The 20656-nt window shown below is 29.8% G+C and overlaps 1 protein-coding gene across 1 annotated transcript; it reads left to right on the top strand.

Moving 5' to 3' along the window:
• Positions 1-6631: 6631 nt before the first annotated feature.
• On the top strand, positions 6632-8599 carry LOC114165257. The gene is made up of 4 exons (XM_028049917.1): positions 6632-7108; positions 7897-8007; positions 8095-8175; positions 8263-8599. Exons 1-4 carry the CDS (start codon positions 6872-6874, stop codon positions 8335-8337), a joined length of 504 nt encoding a protein of 167 aa, XP_027905718.1. The 5' UTR covers positions 6632-6871; the 3' UTR covers positions 8338-8599.
• Positions 8600-20656: the final 12057 nt, after the last annotated feature.

Below are 20656 nucleotides of genomic sequence, written 5' to 3'. Positions count from 1 at the left end.
CTCAATTGTAGAACAAGTAATATACGATACGATAGTCACGATTTTTCTTATGATTCATTCATTATGTTTAGAATTTAGACGTCAATGCCACTGATACTTGATAATTTTTTTATTTTTATTTAAAATTCTAGTTTATATTTTTAAAAGATATTTTTACATTAATTATTTTTAAAAAATTATGGTACACATAATTATCTAAATATATATATTACTAATATATGAAAGAATATTACATTATATCAATTAAATTACTTATCATCTTTTTACTATTTGTTTTCAAACTCTTTTAATTTAAAGAACTAACCTTTTACTTCTTTTTTTCTACTCTTCAATCCAATAAAATTTAAAGTGAATGAAGATAATATTTGAACAGCTTGGTGGTGAGTGCATTATGAGGAGGTGATGGAAAGAAACGAGAAGCAACGAGAAGAAATTAGTGTGTGCATTATGATATTTAGAAAAAACAGTTGTCAGTTATAATAGCCACAGTGATTTTCATCATTCTGATTCCTGACATTGCCATGGCTCCACCAAAACAACAAAACACCATTGTCATGGCAATATCAGCACCATATAATGGCCGCAAATAGTAAATCAAATATAGAGAGGACAATAACAATAATATCCATCATTTTAACAAATTAAATCTATAACCTAACTTTCTCACTGTTTTTCGGCGCATGTCACTTTAAAGTAAAGTTGGATATATATACATATCACTTTCCATCAATGTGAGCTTTTGTGTTCATGTTTTTTCATTCTCTATATACTACTTTCCTTTTCTATATGTATTCTTCAATTATCAGAAGAAACAGAAATGTAAATGTTGTAAAAACGAATTATTTCGTAAGTGGAAACAGAGAAAAGTAAATGAGAAAAAAATAGTTTCATGAGTTTTGTTGTTTGAAGTAAGAATGGAAGGGAAGACAAGAGAAAAAGAAAGTCAATGTCAAAGAAATCCCTTCAACGAATATTAAGATAAAGTGGAAAATATTATGTGAGATTAATTAATAAATTTTAAAAAAACATGCATTTATCCTCTTATTTTGTATTATATAAATGCTAATGATGAATAAATAACATTTTTAAATTTCTAATGTTTTTTTTTCTTCCCCCTAAGCAATTTATTTAACATTCTCTCCTGTCTTTAACATTCCTTTTTTCTACTTCGGTTTTTCTTTTCAAAAGATTTCCCAATTAAATTAAAAAAAAAATATTAGAGCTGTCAAAATAGGTTGAAATTCGCAAGTCAATCCAACCTACCATGGTTTTGGATCGAGTTGGATTAAAAAAATTTTAAAAATTTCAGTGTGGGTTAATTTTTGACCTGATCTACCTAGAACCCGGCTCATTCGGGTTGAACTCATGGTGAGGTTGGCTCACCAATTCAGAGATAAAGAGTCACACACGTATTGTTTTATGTTGGACTTTGTATTTGGGTCGGGTTATGTTATTTTCTTAGCCAACACAGTAGTATTTTGTACTTTTACGTATTTGGTTTATATTTGGAGTTTAACATCATTTTGGATTGTATTGAAGTTTATTCAGATTTTAATAAGAATTATAATTTAGTTTTTTTTTTAAACCGAAGAAAAAATTGTATTTTTTTTAATTAAGTGAACCATTGAGTCAACCCGTGGTGGGCCAGACGGATTCAAATTTTTTTGACTCACTAATAAATGAGCTGAGTTGGGTTAACTCACTAGATCAAACTATGGTAGGTCGAGTCGGATCAGACCAAATTATCCATTTTGACAGCTCTAGGAAACACAGAAAAAAAATATTTTCACTAATCATCAATATATACACACAAATAGAAGCAAGACATAAAAAATGGTTAAGAAATGTTCAGGTGAACAATTATTGGTACACATATTTCAGAAAACCAGTTATTATAATAATAAGACTCACTAAAATACATATGGGCTAGGAAAATAATTTCTCAAATATTAGGCAAGTGTTGCTAAACTTGAGAAAATACTATATGGCTGAAGTACCAAATATTTAGCAAGAAAGACTTTTTCGGTATCATAATCAAATTTTTTTATACAAACTCAATTCACTATTTTAGGATAAGTTATGAGAATAAAAGGAAAAAAAGTTTGCATATGATGTTTCTTTCACACAATATTTTTACTTCCATTTACATTGAAATAAAAATGAAAATGTTACGATTCAATAACCTTAAACTCATTTGAATGTAGTAGATAATAGTGGAACGTGTGAAATTATGCGTATTTGAAGCCTAGGAATTGGTAATCCACAATATGGTTTATAGTAGCGACATTGTTGGTATAATAAAGAATATCAAGTACAAACTTAGAATGATTTATAAGTGATCACAACTAATTATAAGTAAATGTAAAGAACCGTAACAATGATATAATAATTAGTAAAATGATAATGTTGATAAAGAAATAATTGAATTCGCACATTCAAGGTCCACTCCCTTGATATACTATAATCATAAGTAAAAGTTATTTAGATATTATTCACAATCATTATTGTTCGAATAGAGATGGATTTTAAATCTAATTTAATTTTATATAACCGATTTATAAAATGATATTTATACTTTACTTATATATGGATCATGATATGTTGACTACTAAATTATGATAATTTTCTCTTATAACATGAGGTGACATCTTTTAAATGGTTTTGAAATATTGAGAATGAAAAAGTGAAAAAATAGAAAATTATTTAAAAAATATCACCTAATATTATAAGAAAAAGTTGTCAAAATGTAATAATCAAAATATCATTTTTCTTATTCCGGATGACCGTATACTTCAAACAAATATCTATAACAATAATAAAGAGGATTCCTCTTTTTATGTCCACATTTCATAATACCCGTTTTACCCTTAGTTATTTTAAAAATTAATTATTTTATAAATAATTTACTTTTAATCATTTTTCTAGAAATCTCTTTTGTCTTAAATCATTATTTAATTTTCTTTTTACATATCTTTTTTTTTTAAATTTTATATTTAACCACTATTTTAAAAATTATATATTTATTACTGATGTTAACTTAAATTTCTTGAACAATAATAAGGAGGACTCCTCTTTTTGTGTCCACATTTCATAATACCCGTTTTATCCTTAATTATTTTAAAAATTAATTATTTTATAAATAATTTACTTTTAATTATTTTTCTAGAAATTTCTTTTATCTTAAATTATTATTTAAATTTTTTTTTACATATCTTTTTTTTTAAAATTTTAGATTTAATAATTATTTTAAAAATTATATATCTATTATTGATCTTAACTTAAATTTCTTGAAAATTAAAAAATGAATTCGCTAATATCTAAAAAAGGAATTCAAAATTTCAAACGTTACAAACCCAGACCGAATAACGATACAAAACCTTATCCATAAACACATATCCTTTTTCCCTCACATGCATATGGGATGTGAACATGTCAGAGCAGAAAACGAGAAACACTAGAAAGCAACCTCGCGGCTTTATTACAATTTACAGCACTGGTTATATAAGCTGTCAAATAAAAATTCTGCACGTCTCTTCTTCGTGGGGGCATATATACACCTACAGAAACAGATTCAATAACATATATTGGGGAAAATGTTTAAATAAATTCAACGTAACTCTACATTACTGTGTTAAAGAAGTTGGATGAGGATTTTTTTTTGGGTTAGTTTTAATTTATTAGAGAAATTTTACTTAATTAACTTTCTCAATTCATGTTATCATCTTTCTTCTACTGCAAGTAATTATTCTTCAAATTGGTGGTTTGGTTTTACAAAGCTTTCGCAAAAACATGGTACGATTGCCTAACAGCAACCTTGCCCGCTCCAAAAAAAATGTTACCCGTTTGGTGTAAGTATCATAATTAGGACAATTGAGAAAAAAATCTTTTCAGCTTCTAGAGTAAGTTCAGAGGAAACGACACTGATATCCTTCAAATTTGGTTTTTTTTTTTCACTAATAGACAATTCAGTTAAGTAAATTACGGTAGCAGAAATTGTGCAGGAGGAACGTTTTTCTCTATGTAATCGATTATCCTGTGATTTAATTGATTACTGCATGTGTTGCAGTGTTTCTGGGTTTAATGTAATCAATTAGGGACAAACTGTAATTGATTAGAGAATGAGTACATTATTTCTGATTTAAATGTAATCGATTACAGTCTTATTTATTTTTTTTGTAAAAAAAGTTGATTAAATTCGAATTGGATGCAAAGGCAATCATAATAATTTGTAATGATTTTATAGAGTTTTTTCGTCCATTAGAGAATAAAGTATTTGAAATTATAGTGGATGAATGCATAAGATATGTTAATGTCATAAAAATTGTCTTAATTTTGACATTGAAGAAAGAAGAAAAAAGCATTGAAAAGTAAATTAATTGAAAATAAAAATGAACAAATTATTGGCGAAATGGACATTGTCCCCTATGATGACCCTCAGTGCGACAATAAGAGCATTTTTTTTGGTTTATCCGTAATGGGTTGATCCATTTCGTTATGGATCCTAGTTGTTGTAGGTCGTTCGGAAGCCTTGCGCCTAGTTTGCGGGTCTGGAATGAAATTAGGACTTGTATATGTTGACCAATAGTCCTCATTTCGCAGTGGGTGGAATTGGATTTGATAAGCCTTATTTATGTAATCAAGATTGTAAAATGGATCGATAAAACATGTTCATATTGCATAAAATACAAAAGAATATGAGGATCCGGAATCATAAAAGTTGGATGGGGTGTGCACAAAGCAGAAACAAAAAAGAAAAAAGGTGAAAACGTGCACCTTAAAAACGTCACACTCCAAGACGTTTTCTTCTTGAAAACGTCATGCCCCCTCACGATTTCATTATTAAAATCGTTCATCCCCACACGATTTCATCCTCTGACCAGATTTGACCTAAGAACGCATGAGGGTATAACGATTTCTTCATCAGAAAACGTTCAGCCCCCACACGTTTTGCCTATAATGGTATTTTTTTAAAAAAAATGCCTACTATCGTAATTTACCTAACTGAATTGCCTATCAGTGAAAAAAAACCTTCAAATTTTCATTTTTCAAAATGCCTTTAACAGATATCATAGGATAACAATTAACATAGATTACATCAAGAATAGGGTTATCTCTTAAGACGTGACGAGTACAAAAGGTTTTAGACATGGTAGAGTGAGTGGTAAATAAAACAGATAACAATCTTAAAACTATAATCGAGGCCGGTTGCCGCCAATTGAGAAAGAATACTCGCAACAGTTACAACTTTTAAAGCATTTGTTGGAGGAAAAATGGTTGTCATGAAACATTAACGGTCAAACAATAATAGTTTAACATATACTTCTCAATCTTCATATTATTTTTACTCATGTAGGGACATTTACATGAACATTCTTTACATGTATTGTTTTCTCCTTCATCGTGTATTTTTGCTACAATAATAATTCACTCAATATCGTCTCTCACGTGGAAAAGAAAAGAAAAACTGAAGTTTGAATTCTCCTTTTTTTTTCTTTAAATGTTTGTTTAGAGAAAGTCAAATTCACTCATATATATTATTGTGCCGCTTAGGATTTGGGTTCAATTGACTCACACTGTACCTGAAAAATAATGGAGATTTGTTCTGTTACGAATATTCAACATTCTAAAAATAATGGATTTAGGACAGAGGATTTTATTACGAATGATAAAACATATTGAATGTCATAAATATTATCATTTCCATCATAACAATTTAAGGGGTTGAATGATTTTGATGCTGGCTGCCATCATAGTTAATAAAGAATATATATAAGCATACCCATGGCAGATGCATGAGATGTTCCAGCTTACACGTTTTGTAATTGAAATTTGAGGTACTTTAGAATGATGTTGTTATTGTTATTAATTACTAAAAGGAAGTGACAGCGCATGATGAAGGAAAGATTAGTGTGGGTTGTGTAGGCATTCGTTTAAAAAATAATTTGACAGCAACTTGAGCATTTATGTTGAAGAAGAAATTTTTGAAGACATTTTTAGAAAGAACGTGTGGGAAGGAAGTTGATGCATGCTCAAATTCCAAGGTTGTTGAGTTGAACTATTGAAGTAGTATTTTTGAGATAGGTGAGGTGAGGGATTAATTGTCTGAAATAAACCAAAGCAAAGGCAACGATCTTTGTTTCAGTAAAGTTGAAGGCCACTTCATCTTTATCATCAGTGACTGTCTGGCAGTTGGGCCGGATCAGCTTCTACTTTTGTAATCTTTGTCTTTTTTTTTTTTATAATTTTTATATTTTTCATTGTGATGTTTATTTGGGGTTTCAAAAGGGTAGGCCAAGCTGTGACGAAAGAGGGTAAGTTGGAACAGGTCACCCACAAATCCTTTAATAATATTTTATCACAGCAAGGAAGAAAAAACCAAAGGTGACAGGTGTTTCTAAGTTTTAACGACAAAATGAAAAGAATAGAGTAAAAATAATAATTTGAGTGAAGATAGATGGTTTATTATGGTATGGGTTGTTGTTGTTGTAAAAGTAAAAATGATTGTTGTAGAAATTAAATTGGTGTGAAATATTGTGGTTATTATCGAAATACGAACGTTGGAGATTTTGCATTAATTTAGAAATTGAAAGTAAATGTTTGGTCCATAAAGGCAAAAGGGGTAAGGTGAGGGGGTTTGACGGCAGAAAGGGCTTAAAGAAAGGGCAACCCTCCGAGATAACATTCCACTCTACTACATAAGACGCGCACTCGCAACAGGGGAAGCAACACACCACTGCAACCTCATCATTTCAAGGCCAACAAAGCAAGCACAAAAACGAAAAAGGGAAAGCAGAAAAGAAAAAGAGCACAAAAACAGAAAATTTTGAAGGAAGAAGAAGAAGGGTTTGTTTGTGTTTAGAGTTTGGACAGGATGCAGAGTGAGCAACAGAGCAACAACAACAACCAGTTGGTAGTGCAGAATTCGGGGAGCTTAAGCTTCAGCAGCCATTTGTCGAAGGAAGATGAAGAGATGTCAAGGTCTGCTCTTTCCACTTTCAGGGCCAAGGAGGAAGAGATTGAAAGGAAGAAGATGGAGGTCAGAGAAAAGGTTCAGCTTCAGTTGGGTCGTGTTGAGGAAGAAACCAAACGTCTTGCCACCATTCGTGAGGTATCTCTCACCTTCTCACACCCTCTTCTTTTCCAAATTAACTAACTTTTTCTCTCAATTTTCAGTTTTACTTAACTGGGTAACCTTCTTTTACTTTGCTTTCTTCGTAACTCATCTCAACCCCTTATCTCGTTCCTAAAAATCTTGTTTTTTCTTTTTCTTTTTAAATAATAATTTGTTTGCTACAGCCTTGCATGGGAGAATTATGTTTTTTTTTTCTTTCATAAAAATCAGGATTTTTAACGAGGTTGCGTTGGTTTATTTATCTCTTGGTCGAAACAGCTTTGGTCCTTTTCGTATTTTTTTTTGGCGATTTTTGTAATAAGTCGAGTTATGGTATAACAAGGAGAATTATAGAGGCTTGGAGAACATCTAGAGCTCTTGGATATGCCCGATCTGTGGTTTTGTTCTCGACACAGTGGATTTGGAGCCCCAAAACGACGTCTTTCTTTATTTTCCGATGTGTTTTTTTTAGGAAAAGAATTCAAAATTTGAACTTTCTTATTCCCTTGAAGATATTCTTGTCAGATAGCCGTGTCGGGCTATGAAAAAATAATTCATATATTTCCTTTCTACAATTTCTTAAATTTCTTTGGCCACTGTGTTCTTTGCGCAATATACCAAATTTTTTTAATACTTGTTTTAAATGAACAACTGACAATAATAATTCATGGTGAAAGTTGGTATACCTGTTATTTCTTTTATTGGTTCTGGAATTTAGTGATTTATGCGGAAATTGATATGTAATGGAATTAATCCCAAACTTTGTTTAATTTGTGGGATATCAGGAGCTTGAAGCCCTGGCAGATCCAATGAGGAAAGAAGTTGCACTTGTTCGAAAAAAGATCGATTCCGTAAACAAAGAATTAAAGCCGCTGGGTCATGCCTGCCAGAAGAAGGTGAACTCAGTTGAATGAATTTCTGAGAAACCATTGATATAGGGGAAGTGACAGCATTGAAATCTGGTTTTTGATGTGTGTTTTCAGGAGAAAGAATACAAAGACGCCCTCGAAGCTTTTAATGACAAGAACAGGGAAAAAGTACAGCTAATCACCAAGTTAATGGAGGTGAGTGAGTGTGATGTTTTTTGTGAATTTGGATTTGAATAGATGATAATTTTGTTTACTGATACTGTTGTTGTTGTTGTTGATCAGTTGGTGAGTGAAAGTGAAAGATTGAGGATGAAGAAGCTGGAGGAGCTGAGCAAGAACGTAGATTCGATGCAATGATTAATGACTCTGATTAGCGATGTGTGGTATATTAAAGATGACATAGTATATTTTGATTATATGTATGGGGTGTTTTGTGGTTTGTAATTTTGTGGTGTTGATGTTTGTGTTAACTAGCATTTGATGGATAATCAATCATCTAATTTAGGGAGGGATATATTACCCTACAAACAGGCAGGCTTGTAACTAAATACTTGCATTTTGTTGTCATTTTTTTTACCCTTCTTCAATTCACTTTGCTTTCTTCTTCTCCTTAATTTAATTTATTCATGTAACTTGAATTCTTGTTGCCACCAAAGAACTGGTGTGTTTTTATATTATTATTAGTCCAATAATGATTTTCCACTGTCTTAGGAGCAATATTTTCCAATGGAATTGCTTTGCAGATGCTATGCCATGTTTTATTGCAAGTTACAGCGTCTCATTCACGGGAAAACCTTCTTATCATTTATGCTTCAACCTTCAAACGTCTTTCAAACCATAGTTTTCATCATGAATCACTGTGATTCACACACCCAACTTAATTCACAAACATTTATCGGAGTAATTCTAGATTCAGAATTTTACTTTATGGATAAAGAACTGGATTAAATGTTTGAAGAGTAAAATAAACTTCGTTCATAATTTTGATATATTTTATTGTTTAAATTCAAAATATAAATAAAGGGTTAAGTATGTTTTTAGTCCCTGAACTTTGATCCAAAATTGGAATTCGTCCCTGTTGAAACTTTGATAAATTTTAATCCTTAAATTTTGAAAATGAATAAATATAGTCCTTTTAACCTAATTTTGTTAAATTTTTTTTTAAGTTTTGAACGCATTTCTCAGTAAATATTGAGTCAAGAATGTGTCAAACGGCGTAAACAACTTCAATATTAACATGAAACACATTCGTCATGTTGAAAAAAATCAACGTAATTGAATTTAAAAGATTATATTCATTCATTTTTAAAGTTTAGGAATCAAAATTTATCAAAATTTCAACCAAGACGAATTCCAATTTTTAACTATTCAGTACTAGAAACATACTTAATCCTATACTTAATCCTATAAATAAATATAATCTTCCATATTACCTAACAACGTGGTGGACTTATTTTATACATTAAAATTTATCTTAGATTGATATTTGAGTTGAATATATAATCAACTTAAATTACCGAATATCAATTTTACGTAAATAATGAAAACATAATTAATCTTAAATAATACAATTAAATATAATAGATTAACTTTTTTAATTAAAATAATAATAGTAAGAAAAATAAATGGTTAGTACTGTTTGTAAGATCGGGTAGAGTACAGTACAGGAAAAGTATCGCCGGTAAGACATGGCCGACTTCTTGCGTTTTACTTTTACAAAAAACGGGGAGTCACGCGCTGTGGCGCAGTTGTGAAACACGCTACTCTTTTTTTTTTTTTTTTGGCAAGAGCATCCTAGGAAAAAGTGGGGTTGTGATGTGTGTGGTATAGGAATTCATAAAAACGAAGAGTTTAGGGAAAGAATAAGAAATTGAGAAAAAAAGGAGGATGATATTCTAATTAAAACACTAGCCATTAATATAAAACTTATTCCTACTTTATCAAAAGTTTCTATTAATAATAAAAAAATGTCTAATTAAAATAAAATATTAGTGTTCCAAAACAAGAAGAACGGAGCTTGCTAATTGTATTTAATGTAATTAATGGGGCTATTAAATGATTGATTTGAAATATTTAGGGCCCAATACTTTTTTTGTTAAGGGTTCCCTCAAATGTTGTCATTTCTTGTGAGATAGAAAGTCTACCCACTGTTGAAATTGAAACCTGAAATGCAACGTCAATTCTTCACAAACTCTTTTCAAGGTGCCACAAATTTGTTTTCTTCTCAAGTGAATTTAGAAATATTCTAGTATAGTTAAATTTGATATTTTTAATTGAATTTTCGTCGAAAACTTTCATTTCATATTTAATTGTTTAAAAAAATAATTTTTTAATTTTAAATATCTTATTATTTGAGTTTGTCTAATTTGTTGGACTTACTTTTAATTTCATTCCGTTTATCGTCTTCCAATTAATTCGAACTAAACTCACACTTCTTCTCCTCTTATGAGGAGTAGATAAATACCCAAAATTGAGCTTATCCAAAGACTGTTATAAACAGCGGTATTTGTAGATGGTGTCATATAAAACAATTGCATTTAATGTGTAGGTGAGACCAAAAAGAGTAGGCTATTAAATTTGAAGGTATGGGCCTTACATGTCCCATTTATTCTTCGGCCTATTTCTCTAAGGTATGGGCTTTCCATAGTCAAAAAAGCATCAAACCCTAAATTTGCGTTTCCTCTGTTTCTTAAAATGATGTAATTTTTTTTTCTATTTTTTAAAATATCTAATTTTACGCTTTTCAATTTGAGATTGAATAAATAGTTAAGTTTAATTACAATTTGGTAACCCCACAGGAAAAACTGTTTTTTCTTTAATTTATATATCAATTTACACTGCCTAAATATAACAAAAATTGAGTACCTAGGTAGAGTGTGAAAAATAAAATAATTTTAGAATTTATATATCAAATTATTTTACTTAATGTAAAAAATTTAAGTATTTAGGTTGCGTAACTTGATGTATGAATTATAAAAAATTATCTCATAATGTATATATATAAATTATTATTAAATTTAATATTAATTTGGTTTCAAATTAGAGATGACAAAATTGAATCATCTTAAAAGTAAAATATGAATCAAAATTTTAAATAAGGGACTAGTTGAATTTTTATTAAAAATTAAACATTTTTAAACAATTAAAAGACTAAATTAAATTTTTTAAAAAATTAAAATAATTAAAAATAATATAAAAACCAAACTAATAAATTAAAAAACTAAATTACTAACTAAGTCTTTATTTTAATATAGTTTTTTATTTCGGCCACAACAGTTATTACATATCATTTCGAACAGACTAGTCTTCTTGAATAATATATCTCATTGCATCGTGTTTTACAATTATTTTGTTAAGAGTGTTAAATATTTTCAAAAAACACATAAAACCAAAAAGATAACATCCTTTCGAAAGATAAAACACGAATGAAAAAAATATTGGTTGAGGTGATGACAATAAGAATCAGATGAAATATAATTTTTTTTCTCATATTTTTCATCAAATTTTTTTATACATATTTTCAAATTAATAAATTTAATTCTCCAATGCTTAAATGTGCGTGATTTTAGTAATCTTTTATATGTCCATTTAACATATTAGCTATTTCACAACACAAAGTTTATAAAATAGATTAATTCATATAATATGTGATTTTAGTTTTTTAATATTTAAATTAACGTTTAATGATAATTGTATACTGTTCTAAAATTATAAAAGTGATTATAATCGCTTATTTTAAAAATTTTGGAAATTGAATTTATCAATTTAAAAATACATTGATCAATGTTCAACCAAAAAATATAAATATAAAAGACAACCAGATATTTAATCCACCAAAAAGTACAATCAAATGACATAGAAGAAAGAAAATGCTTTGAAGATCTATCCCACTCTCAGTCTGATAGGTTATATATATATTTTTTCATATATGTGGGTTATGGGCATTGAGAGATTGTGATCGGCATATGGTTATATGACATTAGTCTTACACATATAAGATCTTAGACACCACTTTTACACCAAAACCTTACGGCAATGTTGTTATGGGTCTTTATTCTTATTAACTTTGTCTTTTCTATCCAATGTGGGACTTTTTGACTCACACTTGGACTATTCCCAACATCTCCCTCAAGGGAATTTTCATATGGTATATTTCCCTTCAGGTTATGGGTGACCCCTTTGGTTATGGTTATGCGGTCAGTCACTCCGAACCATCGGCTCTGATACCACTGATAGGTTATATATATTTCATATAGGTTATGGTCATGGCATAGTTATGGTCATTGAGAAATTATGGTCGGCATATGGTTATATGACATTAGTCTTACACATATAAGACCTTAGACACCACTTTTACACCAAAACCTTAAGGCAATGTTGTTATGGGTCTTTATTCTTATACAGTGTTTAACTTTGTCTTTTCTATCCAATGTGGGACTTTTTCACGTTCTTCTGGAGAAAATACGACACCAGATTAATGGAATTTGAATAATTTTATTTTCTAAATTATGTATTTGAATTTATAATATTAGAATATATTAAAATTAAAAGCTGTAAAGAAAAAACTGAAAAACAAAAAGTTGATGAATGTCGTGAAAGCATAGCAACAACGTGCAGAGTCCACACATTGAGGAAGATCCATTCTTTACAACAAAAAATGAGGATCCAACATTTTTTTAAAGGTGGATCCATGTTGGTTGATAACTTGCTGTACCAAAAACTTTAAAAATGACCACCAAGAAAGACATCAGATAAATAATAAAGTTTAATTACATTTAAAGTAACTTTTAAATTTTAAGTATTTTTAATTAAGTTTTGATAAAAAAAAGTGTTGTTTCTAGTAAGTATTTTTACACTTTCTATCGTTTTGTTTTTTGCTTGGACGTATAATTGTTAACTTTTGTTTTTTTCCCTCCAACTAACTACGTGATCAACTCAATCTTTTTTTATAATTTGGTCTAATTAATTTATATGAATAGTATCATGACTCAAATGGAGAAGGACTAATGTATTATTTTACAATAATTTTGTTAAAGTTGTTAGTTTATTTAAATCATGGTCCAATTTTTTATAAAATTGAGCGACCAAATTATGCTTTGGTTTAATCAATTAATGTATTTTAGTTTAATTTTATTTCAAGTTGTAATAATGGTCCAATGGACAACTTAGCCTTCAGCCTTCGGGAGAAGAGATGCATAAGTGAATGTTTGTTGGTAACTTCTGGGTTGTCACAATTTCAGTTATAATCAGCTATTAAGTATTAGGATCATTAGTAGCTTAAGCTTAAGTGAGATGTAATTGTAATTTATGGGTCTTTTGTAATTACAGTTTCTGTATAAGCTGAACCATTTTATCAATGAAGACACGTTGAGTTTTATTTAAAAATATTAGAGTTCTTTCTCTTTTATCCTAAAGTGATTCTCCTAAGTTGAGTGATTCAAAAACCCTTAGCTATATCAAAGGACTTTTCCAATCCTTTGTGTGTTGTCTCCTTTTGGAAGAGTTATTCTTTTCTTTCACCTATATTCACCTCTTATTCTTTCTTCTTCATCCAATTTTCACAAAGAAAACACAATTCTACCCAGATCCATCTTGTGATCATAAATATCATTTTACTCATTCAAATTTAGTGATTCTTACGCCTAAACTGAATTTCAAAACGTGAACTTTCTTGTTGTTTTAGAATAACTTCAATTAGAGTTTTATATCACGAGATATCCACGATTCTAAATTATTATCCAAACTAAAGTTTTAACCACTTTCCTATTTACCTTTTTCACTAATTTTCCTAATTTTCTACAAAATTCTAACCCTAAAGATCCTAAATGAGCTTTTGTACAAATGGAGTTCACATCATTAAGTAATAATAATATGTTTTAATTTATTTATATAAAATATTTTTTAATAAAACGGTTTTTAAGTTTCCTATTATAATACTTTCCATTTCTAATTCGAAAACATTAATGGTATATCCGTAATTTAAATTAAATTTAATCGAAAAGTAGAAGTAAAATTAATAAATACGTTACTATTGTTATCTTGAGCTCGAAAATGCCAAATCAATTTGTACGAAAATTGGTAAATAGGAAATAGTGCTGTTTTCTAAACTGGTAATTAAAAACCTCTAAAACTTAAAACAATAAATAGAACCAATATTATATTATATTTAGTATGATTCAATTAATCAACAAATAAACCGTGAATTGATGATAATTGACGTCATATCCTGTCCCAGTTAGAATATAGATATTAAGAAAATAAATTACCCTATAATTATAGAAAAGCAAATAAATTATCCCTTATACCTTGTGCTCGAAAAAAAAACCCCTATAAATATAACTAATGCTAGACCCAGCCGCACTACATTTATTTCTTTTATTTGCCTTTCTTTATCACATTACATATTAGCATTATTTAAAATTTTCCTTTTTTTGTATATATCTCTTAAATTAAAAACGAGAGTCTAAGTATCACATTCTCAAACAGAGTTTTCTTCCAGTTAAAGTTTGTTAGAAGTTGTAAAATTGGGAGGATGTCACCTCTAACTAGTTAATAAATTTAATTAAAAAATTTGTATTTTTATAATAATTTCAAATTAATAAAAGAAGTACAAAACAATGTTACATCATGTTATCTGAAGAACCCATTTTCCACCTTTTTCTTTGGGTGTTAACTATTTCTTATAATTTCAGCAGCTTTTACTTCTGATTCAGCCTTTTCTATTTTATACACATCTTAGGTTAGACAAATTACTTTTCATGAAATAAATTTTGTTTTATTAATATAGCTTAAATATATTCAAACCCTAAATTTTAAATTATGCACGAAGAGAAAAAAAAAACTAGGTTGAGTGTTTTGTCATGTAGTGATTGGCTATGAACTGATACATGGAACCCGACAAGGAATTAAACTGTCTAAGAAAGGTGAATTGAAAATTGAATTTGATAATAGAAATTGGTGGTTGTGGAGAGTAGCTTGCAAATGCACACTACATACAAAAAGAAAGCTCCACCATGATTCTGAAAACAAAGACGAACATTGGATTCGATTATATGCAACAAATTTTATATATATTGATATTGTAGAAAAAAGAAAATCACATGCAAATGGTAATGGATCCAATTGCAGCATGGAGGAACATTCCTAAATCCTACACGACATGCCTCATTATTACTTCTTTCCAATCAAATCCATTCTTCACATTGCTCCATCTCTCACTCGATCTAGCTTCATAATAATACCACCAAATATGCATATATTCTAATTAAATTAATTAATTAATTAATCACATGTAAATAAAAACACTATATATTCCATATCTTGTGTTTGATTCATGGGGGAAAATCAAACCCCACCAATTCCATGGCCACATAAAGAGAACCTAAATTTTGAGTGAGAGGGGAAATTGATTTTTGGGCGTCGTTTTCCCAAATTGAAAGCTTTGAAGACGTTTTCTGTGTCCGTAAAAGATTTTAGAAAAGTCGAAAAGATTTTGGTGTCTGCTCTGGGAGGGACCTATGTCAATATTATTATACGACTGTCTCATGCATCCTTCGTACCCTTCGGAGTCCAACTATATTATATTACATAATAAGTACCATTCAAGAATAATGTTTTTTCACATGTCACCTTTTTTAGTTTTTTCACATTTTCTTCTTCATCCCACACAGACAAGAAGAGAGAAAAACAAAACTAAACGATAATATCAGTTTTCTGTAGCTTTCATAAATACAAAGGATTCTTTGGGAGAAACGGACGACACAACGGTGGTTAGAGTTATTTCATGGTTGAATACATTCTCTTAATCATGAACCACTCAAAATTAATTATATATGTTAATTAAAAGAACATTATAAACGAGTTACATTTCAGTCTTTGATATTTATGTAATATTTTTTTCAAATTTAATAGAAAAATATACAAATGTAAATAGAAATGGATACAAAAATTTAAATTCTAATTCATAAATTAATTATATATTTTGATTAATTATTTTAGTTTCTAAAATTAATTATTATTTAATGATTTTTTTATACTTTAAAGTATATTGAACTCAAAAGAATTTTCGTAGAAAAGTGAGGAGAGATGTTTTATGCAATTCAATAATTTGTCTTTGTGAAAGTGAAACCCTTTCCTTTTCGAAAAGTTTGGTGCATGAAATATATGAACACAGGTTTCATCATTTAGCAGCTGCAAATAATCTTCTTGCTGGCTTCAGAGTTGAGCTACCGTCTTTTTCAAATTTTACCAAAAGGAATCTGAAACCTAATCCATCTAATGTTAAATGGCGACAATAATTCATTAAACTAATGAGTTTATGTTGTTTTTTTACATACGTGGAAGTGTAGGGTAAGTGGTTGCCATCATTATAGTTGTCTTTTGAAATTAACAGTGTGAGGAGCATACATCATTACTTATTATATTCAAAGTAGAATGCAGATATGAATATATCCACAAATGAACCAGCAAGATAGGAATAACATTTCGACTTTAGAAACTGGCAAATCCTATTTTCATGCATGCATGAGAATTATTGAGACAAATCCGTGGCAACAGAAAGAATAACAAAACACCTACTTTTTTAATGTTTCCTTATTATTTCGATCACTGAGATTGATAGCACAGAATTATAGCAAGTTTCCACCATCAAATTCAGCATCCAATTAAATTTGCATACATTCATGTATGCCCTGTATATATTGGGATAATTTGCACTTGATTTATTTCTTCTTGTTTGGTCATTTTAGTGAATTTTACAGGAAAGATATAACAGTAAAACACATCAGATCAATCTATATAACATATTAATATCATTTTCAATTTAAAGCTTTAAGACTTTGAATTTACGAGAGTGTTCCACTTTTTTATTTGTGATTTTAGAGACTTTCTTGAAAGAAGAGATGCGAACTTTATTTTGGAAATACTTTGTGTTAGGAATCCAAGTGTGAGTCTAAGTCTCACATTGACCAGAAATGAAAAAGTAGAGCATTATATAAGAATAAAGACCCATAAACCCATTACCTTAAGGTTTTGGGTTAAGAGTGGTGTATAGTATTGTATAAGTGTATGATTCTTTTGGTGTGGTTATACTATCACCAGAGTGAGTGTGTTCTCATCGTTCTAATATTTGTAAAGGGTGATAACATATTCAATGAAAATCTGGACAAATTTTATAATTGATTTTATTGAAAAAAAGATGTTATTTGTCTCACATCGACTAAGAGTTGAGTTAAGATTAAGTCTCACTTTTAACAATTTAGGGTTAAGATATAGATAGAAAGAGATAATGAGAAACAAATTCATGGATATTACTTCAAAAAGATCGAAAATGTGAATTTAATTGTCGTTAGAGTTTTTCGAATGGAATAATTTTGGTGGAAAATATATCCTAATAATATATACAAGCAATTGATTAATTAATGTATTCCTTTTTCTCAATGATTTTAAATACTGTTCCCCATGTTCATATTTAAAAAGTTGACACCAAACACAAGTCTATGAAAAAGTCGTGTTGGTCCAAATCTATCCCCAACCTTATCTCCATTTTTTCAGTCATCACTATACATATATACAAAATAAAAGGCAACAGAAGTTACTATGCGAAGTGACATACTATTAATTTTCTACACTTCTAACAGTTAAGAAACACTGAAACACTGTTGAGGTCCATCCTTATCTCTCCATGTTGGGTAACCCATCACACAACTCTGTATGAAAAAAGGAACGAATCTTCAACAAAAACTTTCAGCGCGAGACTTCTCCTCCATTATAACTTCAACATGTACAATCACTTATTCATTAAATTTGCATCTTCTTTTTCACCATCACCATCACAATGTTAACACGTATTACAACTTTTACACCATTTATATATCCTTCCTCACCTTCCAGGTTAATGGCTTTTCGTCTACATGGTTCAACATTATTGCATAAAATTATAATTATTAACTTCATAATAAGATCATTATGGTGCCCTTACCTAAAATAATGCACAATGGGAGCAGCTATGTTCTATATGTTTTATAAACTTTACACGAACACTTGTTCTTGAGTGCATTATTATTCTTTTGCCAACAATTTGTTTAGGAGATCATGAAGTCGATTGTTGCAAGTATAGTAACCATGATCGCCATATTTCTAAATTCAATCTTAATCCACTTTCCAGCACGAAAGCTAGGGAATGAAGGAAGAGAAAAGGGATTCCTCCCCTTACTCCGGATTAAAGAAAAACAAACAAATTAAATTAAAAAAAAAAACCGATAATGATTAGTTTGATATAAGTGTTAAAACACTTTGACATGCGTTTACAGGTGGATGGATTACATTAATTACCCTCTAATTAGCAAATCATGTTTCAACAACAAAGATAGACAGATGGCCCAAGATTCTCACAATGACCCTTTTGTTATGAATTTTTTATAATTATGTTTTTTTTTTTATTTTTTATGTCAAGTATTGTATTTTATATGATACTTCGAAAGATAAAAAGTTACACATTATCTTGTTTAAGTGTTTATATATCATTATATTATAAAAACTTTTAGAGTGACTACTAAGAGTGGTGGCTTATGTACATGAATTTGGGTTTCTAAGATTCCCTGTTGTAATACAAATCTATTATTGATTATCTTATCTCATAAGTATTTATAAGTTACATTATGTAAAAATTAAAACCGTTAGTATTTCTTTTTAATGTTTTTACTACACTAATTGAGTGAAAGTGGTGAGAAACTTAATCAACGAACCTAATTAACCTTAATAGATATCTCTTCTAATCACAATTTTTTTTTATTGCATTTTAGCTTTAGCATTAGGTGAGACGATAAGGAAACGTGCAGAGAGAAAAATAGTTAATTAATGAATGTCAAATGTAATTATGCATGTTGCGTGGATGGATATTTAAAATTGGTTTATGCCAGACATATGGAAGTGAGTGTGAAATAAAAAAATAGGAGGTTATTGTGGGAAGATTTTGACTACAGTGATGAGCTCGAACTTCGTAATTTTAATTTTAAACCTTTATTTGGGTTTGTGAGCTTCTTCTGTCTTCTGGGTATTTTGAAGCCTCGAGCGAAAAATGAGCGTGCAAAACATTTGTTATTACTTGGTTAATCTATGCTCTTGTATCTTTCGCTGTATATAAGCCACGTTATAAGGTGCACGTTCTGTTTGTATTGAGATTAAAACTTTTCAACAACAAAAACAATTGACTTACGAGGAAATCAAGCCTCCTCGTACTGTACAAACAAAAGAGGAGACTATAGTTTTTCATGCATGGTGCTATAACTACATTTAGTAAATGGGAACAAAAGGACTAACGGTACTATACAAGTTTTGAATTCAATTTTTTTTTTCCAAAAAAAAACTATCCACCCATAATGTAAAATAACTGCCATCCAATCATAAACTATCTATCTATGCATATATGTAATAAATTTGTTGACTTTTAGCATACTCTATTCAAAATTTTATACACCACCAACTAAAGAAAAAAGGTTGATTAATTCCACAGAAGTGGGTAAATTGGCATGAAAGAGATGATATCTGTTTGTAGTATTTGGATTTTGAATGGTCTGAAAGACGTGGCATTTAGTATCTGGTTTTTTGTATGTTGAGAAGGAGAAATGTTATGTGATGAACAAACACATAGTTACAGAGAGATAGTGACGGTATTTGATTGATGCATATGGGTTTTTGTGTGAAGTGTAAAATTGAGTTGGTTTGGATTTAGTGGAAGCGTGGGGTGAGAAACGTACGTGAAAAATCTGCAGTGACCCAGAAACGCACTTTACACACAAAAAAATGAGACTGGAGTTTGAAAGTTGGAAGGCAAAAGACTTTTACACAAAAAGTGAGCGAAAATTCTGAGACCATGAAATGGAGTGGGGCACGCGTCACTCCTCCCTAGGCGAGACAAACCCTGTGTATTTTTTTGTTTTAACAGTGCAAAACATAGATATAGAAGTGTGGTACAGTAGAGAATTCTCAAAGTTTGGAGAATTTTACCACTGGGGCATGTTTTTTCAAATTTAAATTAAAGTTGAAGTTAGTGGAAATAGAAAAGGACCAGACGGGCTTATTTCACAAAAGGAAAAAGGAGATACTGCAGTGCAGGATCCGCAGTACACTCTCTACCCATCATTTCTAACTTACAACCTAATCAAAAAACATTATTATCACACCCAATCTCCAACTATGTTTATGTTTATGTTTATACCTTCACAAACAATTCAAATCGGAACATGAGTTTGGAATAGCCTATGCAAGTGTATGTGATTCTTATGAGATTGTCCTAGGCTGTCATAAAAAAATGTTGAGTTAATTGAAACAAGTGTTAGAAACTATTATTGAATTTGACTTTTTATTTATATATAAAAGAGGTGGCATTGCTTATTCTGTGTTAAAAGAAAAGGAAAAGGTAAAAGAAAAGAAAAGTTGGAGTGAGAAGGTCCAGATCCGGTTATTCGCTGTGTGGAAGTGTGTATGTGACACAAAATAAGGCAAGCATCTTCCTCAAACCCTTTTTTGTCGTTTTCATTTCTCTATGTGTCACAACTCCTTGTCTCATTTCTCAATGTTTAATGTTGCCACGTTTAAATTATTGCTGACTTTTCATTTAGTCTCACTCCATCGCTTTAAAATGTAAACAGTCATACTCTCATCGCCTCTTCTCACA

This window comes from Vigna unguiculata, chromosome 1 (genome assembly GCF_004118075.2).
Source record: "Vigna unguiculata cultivar IT97K-499-35 chromosome 1, ASM411807v1, whole genome shotgun sequence".
Classification (NCBI taxonomy): Eukaryota; Viridiplantae; Streptophyta; class Magnoliopsida; order Fabales; family Fabaceae; genus Vigna; species Vigna unguiculata.
Note: the sequence above shows the minus strand (reverse complement) of the source record. Positions and strands in the feature narration are given on the sequence as shown.

Bases quoted from the DNA above. Each gene is read 5' to 3' on its own strand.
- LOC114165257 (XM_028049917.1), top strand. From the start codon at position 6,872: ATGCAGAGTGAGCAACAGAGCAACAACAACAACCAGTTGGTAGTGCAG. The intron at 7,109-7,896 runs GTATCTCTCACC...GTGGGATATCAG, and splicing joins GTCTTGCCACCATTCGTGAG to GAGCTTGAAGCCCTGGCAGA. The intron at 8,176-8,262 runs GTGAGTGAGTGT...GTTGTTGATCAG, and splicing joins TAATCACCAAGTTAATGGAG to TTGGTGAGTGAAAGTGAAAG.